At 39.8% G+C, this 24,585-nt stretch overlaps 1 protein-coding gene, 1 long non-coding RNA gene and 1 pseudogene across 4 annotated transcripts in view; 1 reads left to right on the forward strand and 2 right to left on the reverse strand.

Moving 5' to 3' along the window:
• LIN54 (lin-54 DREAM MuvB core complex component) overlaps positions 1 to 24,585 on the forward strand; it is an 85,549-nt gene that overhangs the window by 35,091 nt on the left and 25,873 nt on the right. For all 3 annotated transcript variants that reach the window (XM_020988422.2, XM_020988423.2, XM_020988424.2), the window contains exon 5: positions 13,279 to 13,504. In XM_020988422.2, coding sequence (XP_020844081.1) covers positions 13,279 to 13,504 — 226 coding nt within the window. The remainder of the gene's footprint in view (positions 1 to 13,278; positions 13,505 to 24,585) is intronic.
• LOC144455293 (uncharacterized) lies at positions 10,230 to 11,594 on the reverse strand (annotated as a pseudogene).
• The window catches only part of LOC110209656 (uncharacterized), a 53,070-nt gene continuing 47,835 nt past the window's right edge, over positions 19,351 to 24,585 (reverse strand). The window contains exon 3 of the long non-coding RNA XR_013484025.1: positions 19,351 to 20,101. This is a non-coding gene — a long non-coding RNA (uncharacterized LOC110209656). The remainder of the gene's footprint in view (positions 20,102 to 24,585) is intronic.

Here is a 24,585-nt window from a genome sequence, read left to right on the forward strand (position 1 = left end):
TCTGGTCCAAACTCAGTCTCTGCTACCCCTTAGCTGCACCCCTCACTACTGTTTGTCCTGGAACTGTCGTGCCCAGTAATGGGCAGTGGCACTGCCCCATGGTTCCCAGTCCTGTGCCTGATGCTAGCATAGCAGTCCCCTGTAATCTCTTTCTGACCAGGTGTTTATTCCCCTTATAGTAGAAAAATGACTCATTGTGACTTTTTGTAGGTTATCCCTCAAAATTTGGTTTGATGTGCTTTTGTGAGTGGTTTAGAGGGTTAGGTTGGGAGAGTTCAGCAGAAATTCTCGCTTCACTCCACCATCTTGGCTCTGCCCCCAACCCATTCCTTTTTGTATCCTAGATGCATTAGTTTCGTTTTTGTAGAAACATCAGTTTCATGTAGTCATAGTTATCAATTTTATCTTTTGTAATTGCCTTTATCCCTCATTTAAGAACATGTCTTGTACTGATAACCTGTGAAACGTCAGTCAGTCATTCAGTAAACATTTATTAAGTACCTACTATGTGCCAGGGACCGTATTAAGTTCTAGGGATACAATGAGAGGCAAAAGAGAACCCCATATCAGGGATCTCAAAGTCTGCTAGAGGGTACAGCTAGTCTCCCAGTCTGTACAACTAGTGTACAGACAGGATGTAGATAGGATAAATTGGACATAATCAATTGAGAGGAGGCGCTAATTGGGAAAGATTCCTTAAGAAGGTACTTGAAGGAAGCCAGGAAAGCCATGAGTGGAAAAGAAGAGGGAGAGTGTTTCAGGCATGGAGGACAGCCAGTAAAAATACCTGGGGTGTGGAGAAGAGGCCAGTGCTAGTGGATCAGAGTGTTTGGGGTGGGGAGGGAAGGATAAGTATGAAATCAGTATAGGAACTCCTAATTTTTTTGTGGTACAATCTTTAAGGTAACTTTTACACTTAGAATTTATTGTGGACTATGGTATGAAATGTCTAAGACTGATTTCTGCTAGGTTGCTTTCCAGTTTTGTCTGCAGTTTTTATCATATAGGGAATTCTTTCCCAAACAACTTGTGTTTTCAAAAATATAAAATACCCAAACTCAAGACCAAACAGAGTTCCTAAATAATCCTATTGCAGAAAAGGAAATCAAATGAGCTGTAAAGGAGAAAAAAAACAGGAAAAAAAGGATATAACTCTTGGTCTGAGTGAATTCACAGAATTCTCTCAAAGATTAAAGAACAATGAGTAGAAATACTATACAAATTATTTTCAAAAGTTGAGAATAATTTTAACCAAAAAAAAGTTTTTTTAACAAAAAAGCATCTTAACAAACTCTTTTTATGAGACAAATATAGTCTTAATATATAAATCAGGGAAAAACAGAGCAAAGGAGAATTGTAGAATAATGTTAATCAATTTAGGTTAATCATTTATTTATTTATTTATTTTGAGAGTGAAAAAAATATATTTCGTTCTCAGACTTCATTATTTCTTCTTCTGGAAGTTGATAGTATTTTTCCTTAGGAGTCCTTTGGAATTATTGTGGATCATTATATTGGTCAGATTAGCTAAGTATTTTACAGTTGATCATTTACTTTCAGTTACTGTGTATAGTGTTCTCCTGGTTTTGCTCACTTCACTTTGCATCAGTTCATATAAATCTTCCCAAGTTTTTCTGAAACCATCCTGCTTGTCATTTCTTATTAGCACAGTAGTATTCCATCACAATCATATACCACACCTTGTTCAGTCATTCCCCAGTCGATGGGCATCCTCTCAATTCCCAGTCCTTTACCACCACAAAAAGAACAGCTATAAATATTTTGTACCTCTAGGTACTTTTCCTTTTTCTTTGATGTCTGGGATACAGACCTAGTACTGGTATTGCTGGATCAAAGGGTATTCTCATTTTTGTAGCCCTTTGGGCACAGTTCCAAATGTTTTCCAGAATAGTTGGACCAGTTCACAGCTTCACCATTAATATACCTGCTTTTACACATCCCTGCCAGTATATGTCATTTTCCTTTTCTGTCATGTTAGCCAGTCTAATATGTGTGGTATCTCAGAGTCATTTGCATTTGCATTTCTCTGACCAATAGTGATTCAGAGCATTTTTTCAGGTGACCAAAGGTAACTTTAATTTCTTCTTCTGAAAACTGTCTGCTCATAACCTTTGACCATTTTTCAGTTGAAAAGTGGCTCATATTTTTATAAATTTGGCTCAGTTTCCTATATGTTTAATAAGTGGGGCCCTTATCAGAGAAACTTGCTGTAAAACATTTCCCCCAGTTTCTCGTTTTCCTTCTAATATTGGCTACGTTTTAAATTTTCTGTAATCAAAGCTATCCATTTTACTTCTGTGATCCTTCTATGTCTTGTTTGGTCATAGACTTGTCCCTTATATATAGATCCGACAGGTAATTTTTTCAGTACTCCCCTAATTTGTTTTTGATATCACCCTTTATGTCTAAATCATATACCCATTTTGACCTTGTCTTGGTATATGGTGTGAGAGATATTTATGCCTGCTTTCTGCCAGACTCTTCCGTTTTCCCAAGCAGTTTTTGTCAAACAGAGAGTTCTCGCCCCAGATAGCTTGGATCTTTGTTATTGTTCAGTCGTTCATCTGCGTCTTGACTCTTTGTGGTCCCATGGACCATACACAGTACTCCAGGTCCTTTTTATCTTCCACTGTCTTCTGAAGTCTGTCCAAGCTCATGTTCATTGCTTTCATGACACTCTCTGTCCATCTCATCCTTTGCTGCTGTCCCTTTTTTTGCCTTCAGTCTTTCCCAGTATCAAAGTCTTTTCAGATGAGTCCAAGTGTTTACGCTTCAGCTTCAGTAGTTGTCTTTCCAATGAAGAGTGTGAATTAATTTCTTTAAGTATTGACTGATTTGATCTTTCTGTCCAAGGGGCTCTCAAAAGTCTCCCAACACCACAATTCGAAAGCATTGATTCTGTGGCGTTCAGCTTTCTTTGTAGTCTAACTCTCTCAGTCATACATTGCTACTAGAAAAACCATAGCTTTGATTATACATACCTTTGTTGGCAAGCTGATGTCTGTATTTTTAGTATGCTGTCCAGATTTGCCATATCTTTCCTTCCGAGGAGCAAGCCTCTTTTAATTTCATGGCTGGAGTTGCCATCTGCAGTGATATTTGATCCCAAAAATATAAAATCTGACACTGCTTCCATTTCTTCTCCCTCTGTTTGCCAGGAAGTGATGGGACCAGTTGCTGTGGTCTTAATTTTATTTAATGTTAAGCTTCAAGCCAGCGTTTACTCTCTCCTTTCTCACCTTCCTCAAGAGGCTTCTTAATTTCTCTTCACTTTCTGCCGTCAGAATGGTATCGTCTCCATATGAGATTGTTGATACTTCTCCCCACAACTTACTTCCGGCTTTTGATTCATATAGCCTGACATTTCACATGAAGTACTCTGCATGAGTTAAATAAATGAGGTAACAGTCACAGAGCCTCGTTGCACTCTTTCCCAATCTTCTGACTATTGCTACTTGGCCCACATTATGGTTCCTCGGGAGACAAGTAGGATGATCTGCTCCTCATCTCTTTGAAGACTTGTCACATTTTGTTGTGATCCACAGGGTCAGAGGCTTTAGTGCAGTCAATGAAGCAGAAGTAGATGTTTTTCTGGAATTCCCTTTCTTTCTCCACAATCCAGCTACTGTTGGTAGTTTGGTTTCTAGTTCCTTTGCCTCTTTGACAATCAGCCTCTGCTTCTGGTAGGTCTCAGTTCCTATATTGCTGAAGCTTAGCTGGCAGACTCTTAGGCATAGCCTTGCTGGTGCGTGAAAGGAGTGCAGTTGTTTGGTATTTGAACGTTTCTTGGCACTGCACTTTCTTAGGATTGAGGGGTAAACTGATCTCTTATGGCCCAGTGGCCATTGTTGAGTTTTCCCAGACTTGCTGGCGTGTGGAGTACAGAACTTGAACAGCCTCACCGTTGAAGATTTTAAACGTCTTAGCTAGAATCCCATCACCTCCACTAGCCTTACTGTCAGCAGTGCTTCCTGAGCTTTGTTCCCCACAATGTTTGGCTTTAGATCGGTAACCACACCACAGTAGTTGGATCTTTTTTGTTTCTTCTGTCTATTCTTTCCACTTCTTAATATCTTCTACTTCTGTTGAGTCTCTACTGTTTTTGCTTTTTATCATACCCATTTTTGCATGAAACATTCCCTTCATATCTCTTCTTTTTTTTTTTAAGGCAGTTAGGGTTAAGTGACTTGCCCAAGGTCACACAGCTAGTAAGTGTCAAGTGTTTGGTCTGAGGCCGGATTTGAACTCAGGTCCTCCTGGCTTCAGGGCCAGTGCTCTGTCCACTGCGTCACCCAGCTGCCCCTGTATCTCTAATTTTCTTGAAGAGATCTCTTTGTCTTTCCCATTCGGTTGTTTGTTTTTTCCTATTTCTTTGCATTGCTCATTTAAGAAAACCTTCTCTCTCCCTGCTGTTCTCTGGAATTCTGTATTAGTTGGATGTATCTTTTCTTTTTTCCTTTACTTTTCACTTTCCTTCTTTCCTCAGCTATCTGTAAAGCCTCATCAGTTGTTTTGCTGTATCGTTCTTCTTTTTCTTCGGGACGTTCTTTGTTGCTGCCCCCTGTCCAGTATTGCAAACCTCTGTCCATAGCTCTTCGGGTGCTCAGCCTGCCAGATCAAATCTCTTATGTCTATTCATCACTTCCACTTCACATTCATAAGGGATGTTATTTAGGTCAAACCTATGTGGTCTGATGGTTTTCCCTGCTTTCTTCAGTGTAAGTCTGAATTCATTCTCTGAGCCGTAGTCAGCTCCAGGACGTGTTCTATTGACTGTACAGAGTTTCTCCGCCTTTGGCTGCAGAATCAGTGTGATTTTGATCTTGCCTCTCTGGTGATGTGACCAGTGAGTTGTTCTGTCAAAACTCTATTGGTCTCTACCCTATTTCATTTTGTATTCCCAGTCCAAACTTGCCTGTTATTGCAGTTTATGTTTTGATTTCCAACTTCAGCATTCCAGTTCCCTGTGATGAATGAAGCATCTTTTTTTTATCTTACTTCTGGAAGATGTTATAGGTCTTTATAAAATTGATCAACTTGGGCCTCTTTGGCACCAGTGGCTAGAGCATAGCCTTGTGTTTGCCTTGGATTCAAACACATCGTTCTGTTACTTTTGAGATGATACCCCAGTACTGCTTTTCTAATTCTTTTATTGACTATGAGGGCTTCTTCATTTCTTCTAAAAGATTCTTGCCCACAGTACTCTATGTAATAATCACCGGAATTAAATTCACCCATTCCCTCTCAGCAATACAATGATCCCAAGACAATCCTAAAAGACTCATGGTGGAAAATACTGTCCACATCCAGAGAAAGAACTATGGAGTCTGAATACAGATCGAACATACTATTTGCTCTTTTTTGTTGTTTTTTGCTTTTTCTTTCTTGTGATTTTTCCCTTTTGTTCTGATTCTTCTTTAACGTTTAACATGATTGTACATGTATGACCTATAGCAGATCGTTTGCTGTCTTGGGGAGGGGTAGGAAATGGAGGGAGGGAGGGAGAAAAATTTGGAACTCAAAGTCTTACAAAAATAACATTGAAAACTATCTTTACATGTAATTGGGAAAAAAAATACTGTTAAGTGGAAAAAAATAAAAAAATAAAAGAAATAGTTGTAAGAAAAAAATAAGAAAACAATTCACCATGTCCTGTCCATTTCAGTTCGCTGACACCCAGGATGTTGGTGTTTAATCTTTCCGTCTCCTGCTTGACTCCATCCAGCGTAGCTTGGGTCACAGTTCCGACGTTCCAGGTTCTGGTGCGGGATCGGTCTTTACAGCATCACCAGGCACATACGCAGCTTAGCGTACTGTCAGCTTTGCCTTAGTAGCGGCTTCATTCTTTCTGGAGCTCCTTGAAGTTCTCCTCTGTTCTTCCCCAACAGTTGTCCAGTTATGTGATGTAGTATACAGAAGAGCATTCATTTTTTTTATTTACTTTTTTTTTCTCAATTAACAAGCATTTATTTTCTCACCTTCCCCTTTGAAAAAAGAAAGAAAAAAACAAAATCCTTGTAAGAAATATGCATGGTCAAGCCAAACATTCCCACATTTGATGTGTAAAAATGTGTATTTCATTCTGCATCTGGAGTCTCTCTGTTTGGAGGTGAATGGAACAAGCTTCATCATCCATCTTCTGGAATTATGGTTGGTTGATCAGACATTTTTAAGTCTTTCAAGGCTGTTTGTCTTCACAATATTGTTATCATATAAACTGTCAGTGCCTGTCTGCTACACCTCTGTCATTTATCATTTTCTTTTTTTGTCCACTTTACCATTTTGAGGAGTATGAGGTACGACCTCAGAACTGTTTTGATTTGCATTTCTTTATTAGTGATTTAGAGCATTTTTTTAACTCTTCTATTAGTGGTACAGAGGCAGATAACATAGAAAGGCAGATGGGGTAGTGCAGGATGCAGGAAAGTCACAGAGAAATTGTAGAGTGGATAAAATATCAAACATTATGTCAAAATAACCAGTAAAATTCAAAAATATATAATGGACACCATTGTGTGCCAAGAGCTATTGCTAATAGATGAGTGCTGAAAGGATATGAAGTTTTCAAAAGTACTGACAACAGTGAATGACCACATGAAAACATATTCCAAGGCACCAATAGTAAGCACAAATCATATTAAAATCATTTTGCAATTTCCTGTCATGCCATCAAGATTGGTGAAAATGACAGAAAAGGAACCATTTATATTTTATTGTTTTTTATTTTGAAATTCACAAACACGAAACAGAAGAAGCACTTTATATACACCCTAAAACAAAAAAAACAAACAAAAAAGAGGATTACACATGAAACAAGTTCTAATATAGGGAGCTGGATTTTCTTGAGTAATTAAAAAGTCCAACCTGACACCTTCAAAACTATCCTCACTCCTTCTGGACTTGTTCCTGGTCTATTGCATATTTGGTGTGAAGGTTGCTGAACCCTTTTCAGGGCTGTTCATCCACCCTTGGTGTCCACCTTCACTGAACTGTCATCTGTGGTTCCAAGAAGCTGTGGCCATGGCTGCACACTGGTAAGTCCATTTTGGCAGACAGGCTGAACTAGGCTGAGGGTAACTGACTGGCCTTAAACCCATCGGTAAGTTGGGGGAATGTCTACCCCAAACGTGAAGAGTTCCCTGGCAGACTGGGTGGATGAGAACAATTTGTTCCATAGGCCACGAAGAGGGGAAACAGGTGCTGTGGAGTGATCAGAGCTTGGTTAGACATGGAAGATGCCAAGATCATCCACTGCCTCCTGGTCGACCACCACTGGTCCTGACTTTTATCTTGCCACTGGACTTCAGTGACTCTGAAAGAGTGACTTTGTGCAACTCTGACTCACTTAAATCCAGTTCACATACAAGTTATCACCCTGTGATATTATTGGTCCTCTTCAAAAATGAAGGGTGGGTGTGACCCGGGGCAAGTCACTGAACCCCAATTGCCTAAAAATAATAAAAAAAAAAGTTTTTAAAAATGAAGGATGAGCAACAATTTTAAAAAATCCTTCAGTTTACTTTTTTTTTTTTTGAAGTGGGGGAAGGGTAATCCTATTCCTGATCTCTATCACTGCTATCCTCTCCTACCCAAAATTAAAAAAAAAAATAGGAAAGCAGTCAACCATAATAAATTCCTACACTATGCCAAAATATACTTTAATCTCCATCTTATGGTCATCCCCTCTCATTCAGGAGGCAAGTAGTGCAGATCTTGATAAATCCTCTGCAAAAGTGGTTGGTTATTGCCATAATCCAAGATGCGCCATCTTTCAAACTAATTGACCTTTACGTAGTTATTGTTATCAGTCAGTCCCTTGATTCTACTCACTGCACACTTCGTTAGTTCATGTAACTCTTCCCAGGTTTCACTGATATTACTCATGTGTCTTGGCCCATTTGTGTTCTGTTCCATTCATATGCCAAAATCTGGTCACCCATTGCCCTACTGTAGAGCATCACGCCTTAGTTTCCAGTTCTTTGCCACAGTAAAGGGAGCTGTTAAATTTTTGTACACTTGATTCCTTCTCCTTTCTAAGAGAGACTGTCATCTAGTAGTATCACTGACTCAAAGGGTATGTACAAGTTAGTGACTTTTTCAGCTTCACCAGCAGTAAATTAACTCATGTGCCTGTTTTCTCACAGGTCATTTTCTTATCATCTTTGCCAGTTGCATGGGTGTGAGGTGGAACTTGGGAATTGATTTAATTGCATTTATCTAATTGTTTGTGATTTGGAACTTCTTTCTTGTTTAAATTTTATTTTAAAACTAACAAATATTTCGGCCCCTCAGACCTGACCTCCCTTAGCTGAAAAAGAAAAAAAAATACAGAGTTTTTGTACTAAATATCCAAGCTATAAAAATAAACGCCTCCAATATTTGATTCTCATTGTCTTATTACCATTACCAAACTTAGAATTTTTCTAATTATTGGTGTTTTGCATTAGTGATTATAGATGTGGAACATGTCTCATATGATTGTTTATAGTTTGTATTTCTTCCTCTAAAAATCGCCTGGTGATACTTTTTTGACATGATTCTATAACATCCAGTCTGTCTATACCTGAATATAATTCTGTGCCTGTTCTTTATGTAATATAGATATGAAACCTATATTAAGGAGACTTTGTGCAAAGGTTTTTCCCAGTTAATCACTCCATTTACATATTAGTTTTTTTAAAAATGTAATGAAAATTGCCCATTTTATTTTCTATGATCCTTTCTCTCCTTTGTTGGGTGATGAACTCATCCCCTAGCCAAAACCAAAATGTGTATCTTCATGGGTTTTTCCATTATGTTTGAGGGGACCTTTTGTATCTGAACCATGTATACTTTGGAGCTAATCTTGGTATAGAGTGAGATGCTGGTCTATACCTAGTTTCTGCCAGATTGCTTTCCAATTTTTCTAGCATTTTGCAGTAATGAGTAAATTCTAGCCCCATAGTTGGGGTCTTTAGATTTATTGAACCCAGGGTTGTTATACTCAACTTCTTTTTATATTATGTACCTTATTTATTCAATTTCTCAGGCTTGTTTTTAAATTGTTCCCCAGAAATACAAGCTAGAGAGCACTTGAGGCAAAATTTGAATCCATTTTCCTTATTCTAAACCCAGTGCCCTCTCTGTTAATAAATGCCTTCTTCTACCCTGTTCTGAGTATGAATTTGAATGAAAAGTGACTGAACTGTCCACTTGAGTATACTAACTCTACTATGAGACTTATAGCCCATGAAATAAATAACAATAACTAGCTTTTCCATTGTAATTTAATCCTTGCAAAATGTTTTTACAAATATCATCTCATTCATTCCTTATATCAACCCTAGGAGGTAGGAGCTATTATTATTTCCATTCTGTAGATAGGGAAAACCAGGCAGGAATAGGTTAAGTGACTTGGCCAAGGTCACATAACTAGTAAGTACTAGAGGTTGAATTTGAGCTCATGTCTTATGGCTCCATGCATAGCAAACTATCCACTGTGCCACCTTCTTGATTAAAGAAATAATTGTAGAAATAAATGTCCAACAGGTACAAAAATATTTGTACCACGACACTCAGTGTCACCAAAAGAACGGGAAATGAAATGAGTATTAATCAATTAATAAACACCTAAAGAAATCATAGCATATGGATGCTATGGAGTATTATTAAAGAGTAAGGACAAACATTAGGATTTCAGAGAAAAATTCACCATATTTGTAGGACTTTTTCATCAGTACGAAATATGGAATGTATAGCAAAGTCTAAACTGCAGCAAGAGGCCTTCCCTCATCACTTGGACCCGTGAGTTTTATCTCCACCATGATTTCCCCAATATATAATCAAGTGTGAGCTCCACATAAAGACCCAGACATTGAGAAAAGGCATTGCTTCTATAAGTTTTCCCACATGAATATTCTGGTGTCTGGTCATCTGCTTCTTCCAGAGAAAATCGTGTCTCCATTGAGGAAATCTATAAGGCTTTGATGTAAAGTAAGAGATGATCTCTAGGGGACAGCTAGGTGGGACAGTGGATAGAGCACCGGCCCTGGAGTCAGGAGGACCCGAGTTCAAATGTGGCCTCAGACACATGACATTCACTTAGCTATATGACCCTGGGCAAGTCACTTAACCCCAGTTGCCTCACCAAAAAAAAACCAAAACGGAGAGAGAGAGAGAGATGATCTCTGGTTGAAGGCCTTCCCATGTTGAGGCCACATAGGGCATCTCTCCAGAATGAATTTTCTGACGTTAAACTATCTCTAGACTCCATTTGAATACCTTTCCTCAGTCATTAGCGTGATAGAATTTCTATCTAAAAGGATTTCTCTGATGGGAAATAAGGGATGACTGTCACTTGAAGGCTTTTCCATATTGATTATATTCCTAAGATTTCTCTCCACCATGGTTTTCTGATGTTGAGCAAGAGAGGCCCTGTATCTGAAAATCTTTCCACACTGATTACATTTCTAAGGGTTTTTTCTCCCGTGTGATTTCTCTGATATACACCAACACTGGCGTTCTGTCAAAAAAATCTCTCCACTTTGATTACATTCTTAAGATTTCTCTCTAGTGTGGATTCCCAGGTGGTTAGCAAATAGGACCCTATGTAGGTAGGCCATTCCACATTGATTACAATCTTAAGTTTTCTCTCCTGTATAGATATTTTGATGAAGATAAAGACCAGAGCTTTGTCTGAAAGTCTTTCCACATTGAGTTCATTTTTAAGGTTTCTCTCCAGTGTATATTCTCTGATGTGTCAGAAGATGTGCCTTCTGAGTGAAAGCCTTTCCACATTGGTTATAGTCATACAGTTTCTCTCCAGTGTGGATTCTGTGATGCACAGCAAGACTGGAGTTGTGTCGGAAAGCCTTTCCACATTGATTACATTTGTAAAGTTCCTCTCCAGTGTGTGTTCCCTGATGCACGGCAAGATTGGAGTTTTCTGGGAAAGCTTTTCCACATTGATTACATTTATAAGGTTTCTCTCCAGTGTGGATTCTCAGATGTACAAGAAGATTGGAGTTTTCTGAGAAAGCTTTTCCGCATTGATTATATTCATAAGGTTTCTCTCCAGTGTGGATTCTCAGATGGTCAGCGAAAGTGGACTTTTTGGTGAAAGTCTTTTCACATTGATTGCATTCATAAATTTTCTCTCCAGTGTGGATTCTCTGATATACAAGAAGATTGGAGTTTTCTTGGAAAGTTTTTCCACATTGATTACATTTATAAGGTTTCTTTCCAGTGTAGATTCTCTGATGTATAGCAAAACAGCAGTTTTCTTGGAAAGCCTTTCCACATTTATTACATTCATAAGGTTTTTCTCTAGTGTGGATTCTCTGATGTTGAGTCAGTTTGGAACTCTGTGTGAATGCCTTTCCACATTGATTACATTTTTAAGATTTTCTTGCAGTGTGAATTTTATGACAGTCAGTGAACTTTGAGTTCTGGCTAAAGGCCTTCCCTCCTTCATTACATATATAAAGCATTTCTCTAGTATCACTTTTCTGATGTCTAATGAGGTCGAATATCATTTCCCATTGAAAATCTTGATACGTCTGCACTTGACAAGGCTTCTGTCTTCACTATACTGAAAAGAGTCATTCTCTGAAGTCATTTTCTTACACTGAATTGGGACTGAATGTTGTCTGAAACCATTTGTATTTTTATCAGATCCACAGTTCCCATTTTGATTTTTCTTATTCTTGATATCAGAGTCACAAATTCTTCTCAAATTGAAGTCATTCATGAATCTTTGCTGGTGAGATTCTTCCACAGAGATGTTCAGTTTTTCAATTGTCTCCTTTATTTCAAACCTGGTCTCTGTATTTATCTCTTTATCTGTTCAGACAACTCTTCTCAGGTTTCTCTGAAACTGGGCCTTTTACCATTTTGTAAAGTTCAGCAATTCATTATGTTCTTAGAGCATTTATTCAGTCATTTCCTGATATATGGGCACCATCTTTGTTTCCAGTTCAGGACAGGAGTTCCTTGGGACTTTTTGATCCAGGATCTGTGATACTTCCCTTTCCTCCAAATGGGAGATCAAATCTTCTCTGAGAAGTAGAATTCCCAGGGAGAGCAGGTTCTGGGAGTTTTCTAGCATTATCTCCTTTATAGACCTTTTTCTGGGAATGGTCTAAGAGGCACCACTCCTCTTGGGTGAAGTCTACAACCACATCCTTGAATGTCAGTGACTCCTGCCATGGGGGTCTTGGGGGTCCGGGAGCCATTCCCTCGGGCTCACTGTTTGGTCCTCTTCAGGCTGAGCAGGGGAGGGAGAAGGATCCCAGTGGGGGAAGATGTCTTTGCTTTCACTCCCCAGGCAGGGGGCTGGCCCAGAGCTCTGAGAGGAAGGAGGTTGCCAGCAGAGGAGGGGACCGGGCTCGCACCTCCCCTACACCTGGGTTCTTTCACAGGTATGAAAGGAGGCTGGGAGATCTTAGCCTTTAGGGCTCCAGCTTCCAGCTGGTCTCAGAGTATTTTTTTTTTATGTTGACTTTTGATAGCTTGAACTTTTTCTCATGAAAACTGCCTGTTCATATTCTTTGACCATTTTATCAATTGGGGAGTGGGTCTTATTCTTGTAAATTTGAATCCATTCCACATACATACATATATACATATACGTATATATATATGAAATTTACTGCAAAAATTATTGTCTCTGTTACCTACTTCTCTTCTTATCCTAGCTACATTCAACTTACATCCTCTTTTTTAAATCCATTTTTTTCAATTAGCAAAATCTACCTTCTCTCCATACCTTTACCTCTGTTGAAAAACAAAGAAAACCCAACCCTTTTGTAAGGAGTAGTACACGGTCAAGCAGCGCGGGTCCCTCTCTAGCAGGAGGTGTGGGGTGCATGTTTTCAGCGCGGGTCCTGGAACCTTGATTGACTGTTGTGCTGATCAGAGCTCCCCGATCCCGCTCTTCATGTTGCTTCTGACCCCTGTGTTGGTGTTTCAGAGTTTCCACAGAGATCTGGACTGTTTTGAGAGAAGTGCTTGGGAATCATTAAAGATCCACACTCCCCCCCAACCCCAACGTAGCATTATGCTCAGTTTTGCTGGTTGAGTTATTGATCCTTTACCTTCTGAAGATCGTATTCCCAGCTCTCTTCCTTTTCTCTCCCTTTCTTTTTGAACAGGCTGTTCATAACGACTTTATGATGATGTACAATGTGCTTTTACTTGACAGGGATGGATTGTAACAAAGGCTAGCAGTGCAAACGTTAAGCCTCTGATTAACGATGACTATGTTGTGTCATTAAATAGGCAGTGAAGTCAGCTTTGCAGACCATCACCGTTGGAGGAGTGAGTACGCCTCAGTTTAAGACTATTATTCCTCTGGCCACTGCTCCTAATGTTCAGCAGATTCAAGTGCCTGGAAGCAAGTTTCATTATGTTCGACTTGTTACAGCTACCACCACGGCTACCACCAGTAGTTCAGCCCAGCCATCCAGTCAGAATCCCAGTTCAAACACTCAGCCTCTTCAGCAAGGTGAGTCATTCCATCGTCGTGATGGTGGGCTTCATGTTTTTAAAGTCATTTGGTCTTTTTCTTGCTAAAACCATAACAGAATGTCATCACTTCAATGTGGCGTTGAATCTATTGATATTACAGATAGCAGGAAAATAAAATAGGTTATAACTGCTTCTCAGTTGTTAAAACTTGGAAGGGAATTGGAGCAGTGGATCGTTAATACTTCTTACTGTGTGTTTAGGCTCTTGGTTGCCATTATCAGAAAGGACTGTTGTCTGTTTTGATTTTGGGTGACTTGGATTTGGATGGATCCAGCTTCTTGTTATATTGTTTCATATATGCCATTAAGCCCCTCGAAAATGAATTTTAGATCTCCTTCGGCATCATTTAGTTTTAAATCTGTCATCTCATAAAAGGCAACTAAATGATCGGGTTTATGATTTTTTTCCAGGTGCCAAACCTGGCAAACGTGTGCTTATTTCATCATGGGATTTGTGTGTCCTCTTCTTCCCTTTCCCTGGGGTCGATGAGGGGGATTGGGATTTGTAATATTACTTCATTAGCACAAATAACTTTCAGCTTAGGGCACCGTTTCCCCGTTAACAGTTGGCTGTGGCTGTCATCATTGACAGTTCCTTGAGATCCTCTGAAGGCCTGTTAAAAGCAGTTGAACATATGTGAACAATCCTTAAGGAAATACTATTTGCTGAAAGTAAGTGGAAATTACATTTAGTGTGTACGTTTGCACTTGCTTTTTACCAAGTCATGGTTTTAGAACTATCTTATGATAAATGCAGCTTGACTGTGATTCCATCAGTGTGCATAGCTCTTCACCACCAGCACAAATTACAGCCCTCTTCAGCTTAAGAAATAAGGCCAGTCCTGAAGCACAGAGATGTCCAGTGTCCAACAAGTGTCAGAGAGTTAGGATTCAAATCCCGGTTTTTCTGGCTCCCTTATTCCTTCCTGCCTCTATGAAGAAAATTTTGTTTATATCCTGACCTGTAATTTCATCCTTATGGGGGAAAATCCTGGTATGCAAACTCCTACTGGTGCAGACTGGCAGCTTGTCTGTAATTGATTGTCTTAGATAATTGCCTAGGGTGCTGAGAGGTTAGAGGTCACATAGCCAACACATGACCCCAAGGCCAGCTCTTTATGCATAGTATCTCATTATCTCTCAAAAGAAAAGTTTTTACTTTCCTTCTCCAAATCAAGTTCTTGAAGAAGAGAAGGAAAATAAAAGGATGAGGAAAACAGTACATGGAAGAAGGAAACAAGCATCTTATTTTATTTTTTTGAGTTTACATAGTATTTTATTTTTTCCAATTACACATAAAGACAATTTTTAACATTCATTTAAAAAATTTTTTTGAGTTCCAAATTTTCTCCTTTCCTCCCCCTCCCTCCTCTCCTCTCTAAAGTAAGTAGTTTTATATAGGTTACATATATGCAATCATGTAAAACATTTCCATATTAGTTATGAAACAAGCATTCATCAAGCTCCTACTATGTGCCAGGCACCATGCTAAGTGCTTTCCAAATGTTATCTCATTTGTTCTGTATGACAGCCTTGGGAGATAGATACTATTATTACCCCCATTTTACAGTTTAGGAAACAGACAGATAGTGGTTAAGTAACTTGCCCAGGGTCAGACAGCTGATGAGGGTCAGAGGCTGTATTTGAACTTGAGTTTTCCTGATTCTAGACCCAGCCCTCTATCCACTGTGCCACCTAGTTGCCTTACATGAGTATGACTTCTTGGCAAGCTTTAACATCAGCTGTTCCTCAATCCTTGAAGCCTATTCTGAGACTTCATATAGGCCTATGTATCACTTATCCATCTTTTGCCCCAAATCAGTGTTAGAAGCCTCATAGCTCTATCAAAAGCCAAGTGACCGCTTGAACCAAGACATGATGCAGATTTAAAGATTGGCTGTTCTTCCTTTCTTCCTGAAATTGATGATGGAATATGTGCCTCACTTTTAAGGGCAAGAAGACCACTTATAGTGAGACTTGGTGTAGGCCCTACAAAACAGAATTTCAAATTTAGTTTGTGAATTTTTTAGTAGATTTACTGGTAGTTCTCTCTCATAAAGGTCTATGGACAGAGAGTGCTGTACTATTCTTACTTCTACTTTAACAGTCAACAAGCATTTATTAAGTACCTACTATGTGCTAGGCACTTTGCTAACTTTTGTCCTAACCCTTTGCCTCCTTTCTTACCACACTATTCTTCCCTTCTGCCCCCTCCTGCTTCCTTAATCCCAGACATCTAGTTTCACTGCCTCAGAAGCAAATTGTATGCTCTCAGTGCCTCTTCCCAAGCCTTCACACCTGTTCTTAACAGCGCTATCCCTCCCAGGCCTACTTCTGCCTGATTTTCTGGCTTCCTCTTCTCTGCATCCCCTGCCATCACCCTTGGCGAGTTAAGTATTTGTGTTGATAACTCTCCTGACACCCCCAGCTCTCATTTCCTCAGTCTCTCAGACCTATAATCTTTTTCTCCGGTTGACTTCGGCTCTTTGCTACCTGTTCCTAGATTAGATTTCACTGTCTCTTAAATTGTACCACCTGTGATATTTAAAACCATGTTGAAATTCTGCCCTCATATGCTCATCTTGCCAACCTTCACCTTCCTTACTCTGCCACTCACATTAAACCTATTCTTCTCCCTTATCATGACTTATAGTTGAAACTCCTATTATATTTTTTACAATATTGATCCATCCTGAGCTTCAGATTACTCTTATTATTTTTGTCATGATTCCTAAGCTTTTTAGATCTTTTTATTTTTACTTTTGTCAAGTAACTAGATGTGAAGGATATAGTTTGACTTACTTTCAGAATTTTGTAACTTTGAAATTAATACCTAATTTGGTTTTATTAGGGAGCTAACTGCTTCCTGCTTCTGGGTACTTTCTCTTGTTTTGACCCCTCAGACAACTTTTTCTGGTTCTTTTCTTGGTTCTTTTGTGGATCGTATTCTTTGAGCCACCACGTGCGTAGAGAAGAAGGGCTCTTTCTGAATACTCTTCTTTCTTTATGTTCTCTCCCTTGGTCATATTAGCTCCTGCGAATTGTTTATCATCTTTGTGCAGTTGGCTACCACATCTTCCTCCTTCCCTCTGGTCACATGGTATTTCCACACTGAGAGTAATTCCTTCACATGCATCCTTGATCCTATTCTGACCTAAGAAGTCGTGACCTAAACTCTCTGATTCTGTATTAACTTTACTTGGATGCCATGCAAGCACCTCAAACTTAACGTGTCCAAAATGGAACTGATTGTGTTTCTCTCCAAACCGTCTACCCTTCTCCAGATGTTACCATTAACATTGATGGCACCATCACTTTTCTACTAATGCAGCCTTGGGGTCCCCCATGACTGTTTCTTCTCTCTTAATTCCCACAATAGGTCATGGGGATTCTGCTTGGAAAACATCTTTCCTGTCTTTCCCCTTTTTTCTGCTTACCTGGCTTCCTCCCTTCCTATTTCAGGCCTTTATCACATGCCACCTCAATGACTGCAATAGGCTTCTCATTGGACAGCCTTGTCTCCAGTCACCTCCTTCTCCAATTTATTTCTCACACAATTTCCCAATTAATATGATCCTTTACTGCTCTTCTCAGCAATCTTCAATAGTTCCCTCTATTACCTGCAGGATAAAATATGTAATCGTCAGCTTGATATTTAAAGCTCTCTCATTTCATAATACTGTACTTCATGTACCCATTATTCCACTTAAATTGGTCTATTGGCTGTTCGTTGTAGACGACATTCCATGTCACCCACCTTTCTGCCTTTGTACAAGTGGTCTCCCATGTCAGGAAAACACTTTCGTGAAGTCTACAGCTTCTTTTAAAATGCCACTCTGCAGAACCACGAGGACATTGTCTGTAGTAACAGATGGATTGCACAGCAATCAACTACGAACGGCGTAGCTGTTCTCAGTAATACAGCGAGCCAAGACAGTTCTAAAGGATTCATGCTGAAAAGTACTGCCCACCTCCAGAGTAAGAACTGATGGAGTCTGAGTGCAGATAGAAGCGAACAGTTTTTCACTTTCTATATTTTGTTGTCATTTTTTTCCCTTTGGGTCTGTGTCTTCTTTCACAACACCACTGACATGCTGTCTTCCAGGATGTAACATGTATAACCTATACTAAATTGCTTACCGTCTCAGGGAGGGAGGAGGTGAGAGAGGGAGAGAGAAAATTTGGAATTCAAAATTTTTAAAAAATGAATGGTAAAAATTGTCTTTACATGTAATTGGGGAAAAATAAAATATTATTTAAAATTTTAAAGACTATATTAATAAAATGTAGCTCAGGTACTACTTTCTAATGGGATCTTTCTTATTTTTAATTCTCCATTTATTTGCAGCCTCCTTTTTGAAACCTTTAGAACTGGTTGGATGGCTGGACTAAAAAAATTAGTAGTTAATAGTTCAGTAACATTGTGACAGAAGGTGCCCTAAGGATCTGTGCTTGGTTCTGTGTTACTTCACATTTTTGCCAGGGACTTAGATAAAAGCATAGATGCTGTGCTTAGATGCTTAGATAAAAGCATAGACGCTGTGCTTAGATGCTTAGATAAAAGCATAGATAACGCACCGAATGGCAAAGTAGCCAAAAAGATTTTGACAAACGTAAGTTTGGGACAGAATCTACTAAGAGGAAATTAAATATGGATCAATGTAAAATCTTACATTTGGTTAAAACAGTTTACAAGTACAAATGGGGTAGGTGTGGTAGACAATTTATCTGGAAAAGATTTAGGGATTTTCTCTCTATCTAAAATCAAAAGCTAGCGTTCTCTGTAATGAAGAAATACTAGATGCTTTCCCAGTAATACATGCATAAAATAAGGATATCATCTTTCCTCGCTGATTTTGAAGCAGTTCTGAAAATGATAGCAATGGCAAGAATTTGAGAGTGACATTTAAGACACAGATAGTTAAAGAGGAAACAAAACCATTCCATTCCTATTTGTTGATGACATTATGGCTGGCAGCAAAAAAAGAGTAATACCACCTTCCATAAAATAATAGTACAAAATACCTGTAAAAATCAAGAAGTTATATACAGCAATAAGAAAGTCCAAGAAGGAATAATGGAGGGATGACCTATTCAAAATAATTACAAAATGCATAAAATATTTGGGAGTCAGTCTACCAAAGCATGTGCAATATCTGTACATACAGTTTCAAAATGCTCCTTCAAGAAATAAAGAATATCTTAAATAATTAGAAGGATAAGGGATATTCAGTTCTCATGGCTGGGCCATGCCAATATGATAAAAATGACAATACTGCCAGAATTAATTTACAGATTTAGCGTTACACCCATTTAAACTACCAAAGGATACTTCGGAGAAATTGATAAGATAATAATAAAATTAATGTGATGGAACAAAAGATCCAGCATGTCAAAGAAAATAATGAAAACAAGGGGGAATAGCGAGGACTTCAGACATCAGACCATATCATAAAGGAATAAACATCAAAACCATTTGGTATTGGTTAAAAAAATAGGAAAGTAAGTCAGTGAAAACATAATAGAGAGGAACAATCAGAAATAATGGATAAACCCCTAATCATTGATAAACACCAATACATAAATTACTTAGGAATTCATATGACAAGAATTGCTGGGAAAACTGGAAAGCAATCTGATAGAAATTGGAATTAGACCATTACATTGTACCATATACCATAGTAAACTAAAAATAGATAGGTAAGCTGTTCTGAATATTAAAGATCATGCCATTAAATAAATGAAAGAGAGCCAGAAAAGCTATTTTTCATAACTGTGGTGAATTCTTAACCAAACAAGAATTAGATAGTTTTAGTTACATGCAAAAAAAAAAAAGCTTTTGCACAAACAAAATTAATACAACTAAAGTTAGAAGGTAGAGTTAGAAAGGGAGTGGTTGACTGGGAAAAAAATCCTGGTATCTCTAATAAGGGTCTGATGTCAAAGATATATAGGCAAATGGCAGAAGTATATAAAATAGCCATTACCCTTTAAGCCAGTTAAAGTCCCTAACAGTTCCACTGTTTACCATATATCCCACAAGAGGTCAAAGACAAAATGAAAGGAGTCATATACACCAAAATATTTATAGAAACTCTTTTTGTAGGATCAAAGAACTGAAGACAGAGCACATGCCCATCAGCTGGGGAATAACTAAACAAAGCATGGTACATTAATGGAGCATGACTGTGCTAATAAATGATATATGTGGAGAATACAGAAAAGTATGAGAAGGCTTACACGAACGGATGCAAAGTGAAACAGTGCACAGCAACTACAACAGTGTAAATGAAAAGAACCCTCCCCACAAAAGAGTCAGAACGAAATGCTGTTAAAATACAGTGGCCAAGCTTGTTCCCAGGAGGAGAGATGAGAATGCTTCTCTCGCTCTTCTTTACAGAGGTGGGAGACCATGAGGAGACCATCCAGAGGAAGGCGTTCACAATGCGAAGGGCCTTGAATCCATATAGGGCTGTTTAGTCTGGCTAAAAGAAGACTCAGGGAGTGTGTTAGTTGTGTTCAGGTATTTGAAGGGCTGTCCCACAGAAGAGCGATTGGACTTGTGCCATTTGACCCTACAGGAGAGAACCAGAAAGAATAGATGAAAGTTGCAGAAGCATGTTAGATTTGATGTCAGGAAAAGCTTCCTAACCGAGCTGTCCCGGAGTCAGATGGAGTTTCCTCAAGAGGCGGTGGGTTCCCCCTCCTTGGAGATCTTCAAGCTAAGACTTTATTAAGTAGTTTAGTGGGGGGTTAGACTACATAGATAGCCTCTGAGATTCCTTCCAACTCACCAGTTTGGTGAAATTGTTCTAGGTTAATTTTACATACATTATTTCAGGCTTTATATATACACTGCATATGACACAGGGCGTTATAGTGGTAGTAATCAATCAGCAAGGATTTAGCTAGCATCTTCTATGTGCCAGGTATTTTACTAGGCATATACAGATAAAAAGAATGAAACAATCCCAATTCTCAAGAAGTTAGATAAGATTTCTAAATTAGCTCTTGTACTGCTTTCCTTAAGCCTACGGTAGGATGACAGTGTGTCACTGTATTATCCAGGCAGGAATTGTAATATCAGAATTGTCAGGTCAGTCTGCAAACATATATTAAGTACCTGTTATATGCTAGACTCTGATGGGTGTTGGGGATACAGAGACAAAAGTGAAACAGAGCCTTCTTTTAAGGAGCTTACGTTCTATTGGACAGGATAGATCTACCCAGCATGTACTTATTTATACAAGGATATACAAAATCAATATGAAACACCAAGGTATTAAGGAGGGAGGGCACTGCCAGGTGGCAGGATTGTAAGAGGTATCATGGAGAAGTGGACACTGTTGGTGGCACTTTAAATATTGTCTTGAAGGCAAGTATAAGACGAAGGTGAGGAAGTAACATTTCTAGGAATGAGACAGTGGAGATAAGGACCTTGTATGAAGACAAGATGAAAGGCCAGTTGTTTGTGGCCTGTGGAGTGCAGCAAGGGGGATAATGTGCAGTGGGATTAGAAATTAGATTGGGGTCACGTTGTGAAGGGCTTTATAAGCCAAACATAAGAATTTACATATATCTTGTTCTAGAGACGAGAGGGAGCCGCCAGAATTTGGGTGGGAGAATAACATGGTCAGATCTACAGTTAAGGGAATTCACTTTGGCAGCTGTAGGGAGAATAAATTAGATGGGGGAAATTCTTGAGGCAGGGAAACAATTAGGAGGTCATTGTAATAGTGTAACAAGAGATGATATGGGCCTGATCTAAGGGGTGGCTGGGTGAGTGGTGAGAGTGGAATATATAGGAGAGATGTGCACGATTTGGTAACTGATTGAATATATGGCAAGGTGGGGGGAGACTAGAAGTCAAGAATAACTCCAAGTTCGTAAGTCAGGAAGATCAGAAAAATGTGGTTTCTTGAAATCAGGTCAACAACTATTAATTGTTTGTACATGAAAGCAAAAATAGCTCCCTGCCCACATGCAGCTCCTAGTCTCTTGGGAGACACAGCACATGAGCAAGTTTGTACAAGCAAGAAATAATCTCAGAGGAATGGCATTGTCATTAAGGAGGCCTGGAAAGGCTTCTTGCAGGAGAGATTTTAGTTGGGACTTGGAGAAAACCAGGAGGTAGAGATGAGGAGGGGGAAGTATTCCAGGCATGGGGAAGAAAGGGTCAGCTAGTGAAAATACGTGGAGTTGGGAGAATGGAGTATCTTGTTTGAGGAACAGCCAGGAGTCCATTGTCACTGGATTGAAGAGTATGTGGTGGGGAGTGGTTGGGTAGAAGACTGGAAGGGTAGGAGGGGCTTTGAATGCCAAAGAGAAGACTTTTTTTTGACCCTGGAGGTGATAGGGAGCCATTGGAGTTTATTGAATAAGGAGATGACATAGTCAGGAATGTGCTTTGGGAAGATCATTTTGAAAACTAAATCGGAGTGGGGAGAGACTCAGGACAGTCAGGTCCACAAGTAGCTGTTGTAGTAGTCCAGATGCGAGGTGATGGGGACCAGCACCAGTCCCTTATCTATAGATCCAAAAGGCGATTTTTCCCTTAATCTTCTCATCCATTTATGATTTCAGCCTTTATGTCACCCTTTTGGAGTGTATTTTGGTGAGATGTTGTTCCAGACCTAGTTTCTGCTAGTGTGCTTTCTCACTTTCCAGTTTTGTGTCTTGGGCATCACACAAAACCAATACAATGAAAATTAGAAGGAGGAAAAAAGTCTTTACAACAAGGTACCCTGATAAGCACGGGTTTTGGGGTTGTTTTTTTTTTTTCAAAATAGTTCTTGCCTCAGTAGATGAGATCTTTGGGTGTATCAGAGCCTGAGGCTGCTGTGTTCGTTTGCTTCTCTAGGTTGTGTGCCTGGTCTTTTCCACTGATCAGCCTTTCTTTCTTGACCAGTGCCAAGCTGTTTTGATGATGACTGCTTCATAGTGTAGTTGGAGATGTGGTGCGGCCAGACCTCTTTCCTTTCTCTTCAGGGTTTGTGTATTGTCCATCCCAGTGGGTCGCCATCAGATTTCCCCATCGGTCCTGCGTGTGGTTCTTTTTTTAGGTTTAATGAAGTGTAGGCTGCGCTGCTGGCTCCTGTTCCTCCATCCTGGCTGATCCCATCCAGCCTCTTAATGCGGCTGTTACAGAGGAGTTCTGCTCTTCCCTTTTTTACTCTTTCTCTCTTCTCTTCACCTACTACCTTTGACAAATAATTCACAACTCTCTGTCTCCACTGTCCCTTCATGTTGTTAACTCCAGGGTAGCTGGCAGTCCACATTCAGCATTTCCAAAAATAAGCCCGATGTCTTTGTCCAGGACCTGTTCTTCATTCTGACATCACCATTTAATAAAAACTATAGTGATACTTTATGTAGTGCTTTAAGTTTAGAAAAGCATTTCTGTGTCCATTATTTCATTTGATCCTCAGATGAAACCATTTTACCTTTTTTACTGATGAGAAACTCGAGACTCAGATTGCTTGACTTGCCCATGGTCACACAGCTCGTAATAGTTAGAAGTGGGCTTCATGTCCTTGTCTCTCCTAATTACAAATCCAGCACCTCCAGTGCTTCTCAGTGCCTTTGGCACCACCACTTACTCATGTTACCATTCTACGCCCGTGACATCGTCACGAACTCTTCTGTCTCGTAGCCAAATGCCAATACTTAGCCGATTCCTCGTTCCTGTCTCCCTGTTTTCTTTACATCACGGCTCCATGAGGCTGCCTCTTATGACTATGGGACGTAAATGTCAGGGTGGCCTGGGTGGAGAAATGCAGGGAGTCGGGAGGGGGCTGGGCTTGATTCCTCTTCCAACACTCGACGGTTTGGTGACATCTCTCCGAGGTTCAGTGAAATGTCAATAAGGAGACCAGTCTTGCCGACCTCAGAGAGCTTTTGTGTAGGTACAGTGTGCTCAGCCTTTGTGAGCCGCAGTGCAGATGCCCATTGAGAATGATGATGTAAGCACCCAAAAGGCCCACGTTTTGGGGGGCTTCACAGTGCACCTAATTCTCGTTAGTGCAGTTTCCTAAGTCTGTGACCTCCTTTGAGGGCGTGGCTGAGGCCTAGAAGAACCTTGGGCCTCTGCATTTTATTCTGCTAGTACATGAGCATCTGTATCTACATGGACATCATCCAGGGTGGTTGCTGCCCTGACAGCCAACTCCGGCATCCGAACAGCCCAGAGGAGTGCTCACAGACCTTTGTTTGCACACGGTCTTCTGCAGACTTGAAGAAGAGAAGAAAAGGAGAACTCTAGCTGTAAAAAATGTAGAGCCTAAAGACTAAGTGAATAGTAACTGGGCTCTATCTGGAGACCATGGTTTGGGAGTAAATCATGCCTCAGTGCACTGTGGAAGCACAGTGGTTAGCACTGAGTCTTTTTTTTTTTTTTGCTTTTGGGTGAGGCAATTGGGGTTAAGTGACTTGCCCAGGGTCACACAGCTAGTGACTGTTATGTGTCTGAGGACAGATTTGAACTCAGGTCCTCCTGACTCCAAGGCCGGAGCTCTATCCACTGCACCACCTAGCTGCCCCTAGCATTGAGTCTTTATGGAGAAAAGAAAGCAGTGCCCTTTTGTCTGTGAAAACTGATAAGGGAATAAGCAGGAAGGATTAAAACATATTCTTTGGACAGGTAGGATAAAATAGTATAGATATATTTAATTTAGCCCATTTGAAATTGGGCCAGTAGATTGTGTAGTTGATAGAGCGCCGGCCTTGGAGTCAGAAAGATTCATCTCCCTGAGTTCAAATCTGGCCTCAGATACCTACCGCCTGTGTGACCCTGGGCAAGTCACTCAACCCTTTTTGCCTCAGTTTCCTCATCTGTAAGATGAACCTGAGAAGGCAATGGCAAACTGCTCCAGTATCTCTGCCAAGAAAACCCCACATGGGGCTGTACAGAGTCAGCTATGACTGAACAACAATAACAAGAGGCATTCTCCCACGTGAATTTAGAAAGGTCTGAAGTTCATGTGCCTGCCGCAGAATAGATCGTTGACTTAAAGCATGACGGCACAAAAAGAGTTCTCAGACCTTTTATGATAACTTCAAG

This window comes from Phascolarctos cinereus, unplaced genomic scaffold, assembly GCF_003287225.1.
Source record: "Phascolarctos cinereus isolate Bilbo 61053 unplaced genomic scaffold, phaCin_HiC Scaffold_9;HRSCAF=440, whole genome shotgun sequence".
NCBI lineage: Eukaryota > Metazoa > Chordata > Mammalia > Diprotodontia > Phascolarctidae > Phascolarctos > Phascolarctos cinereus.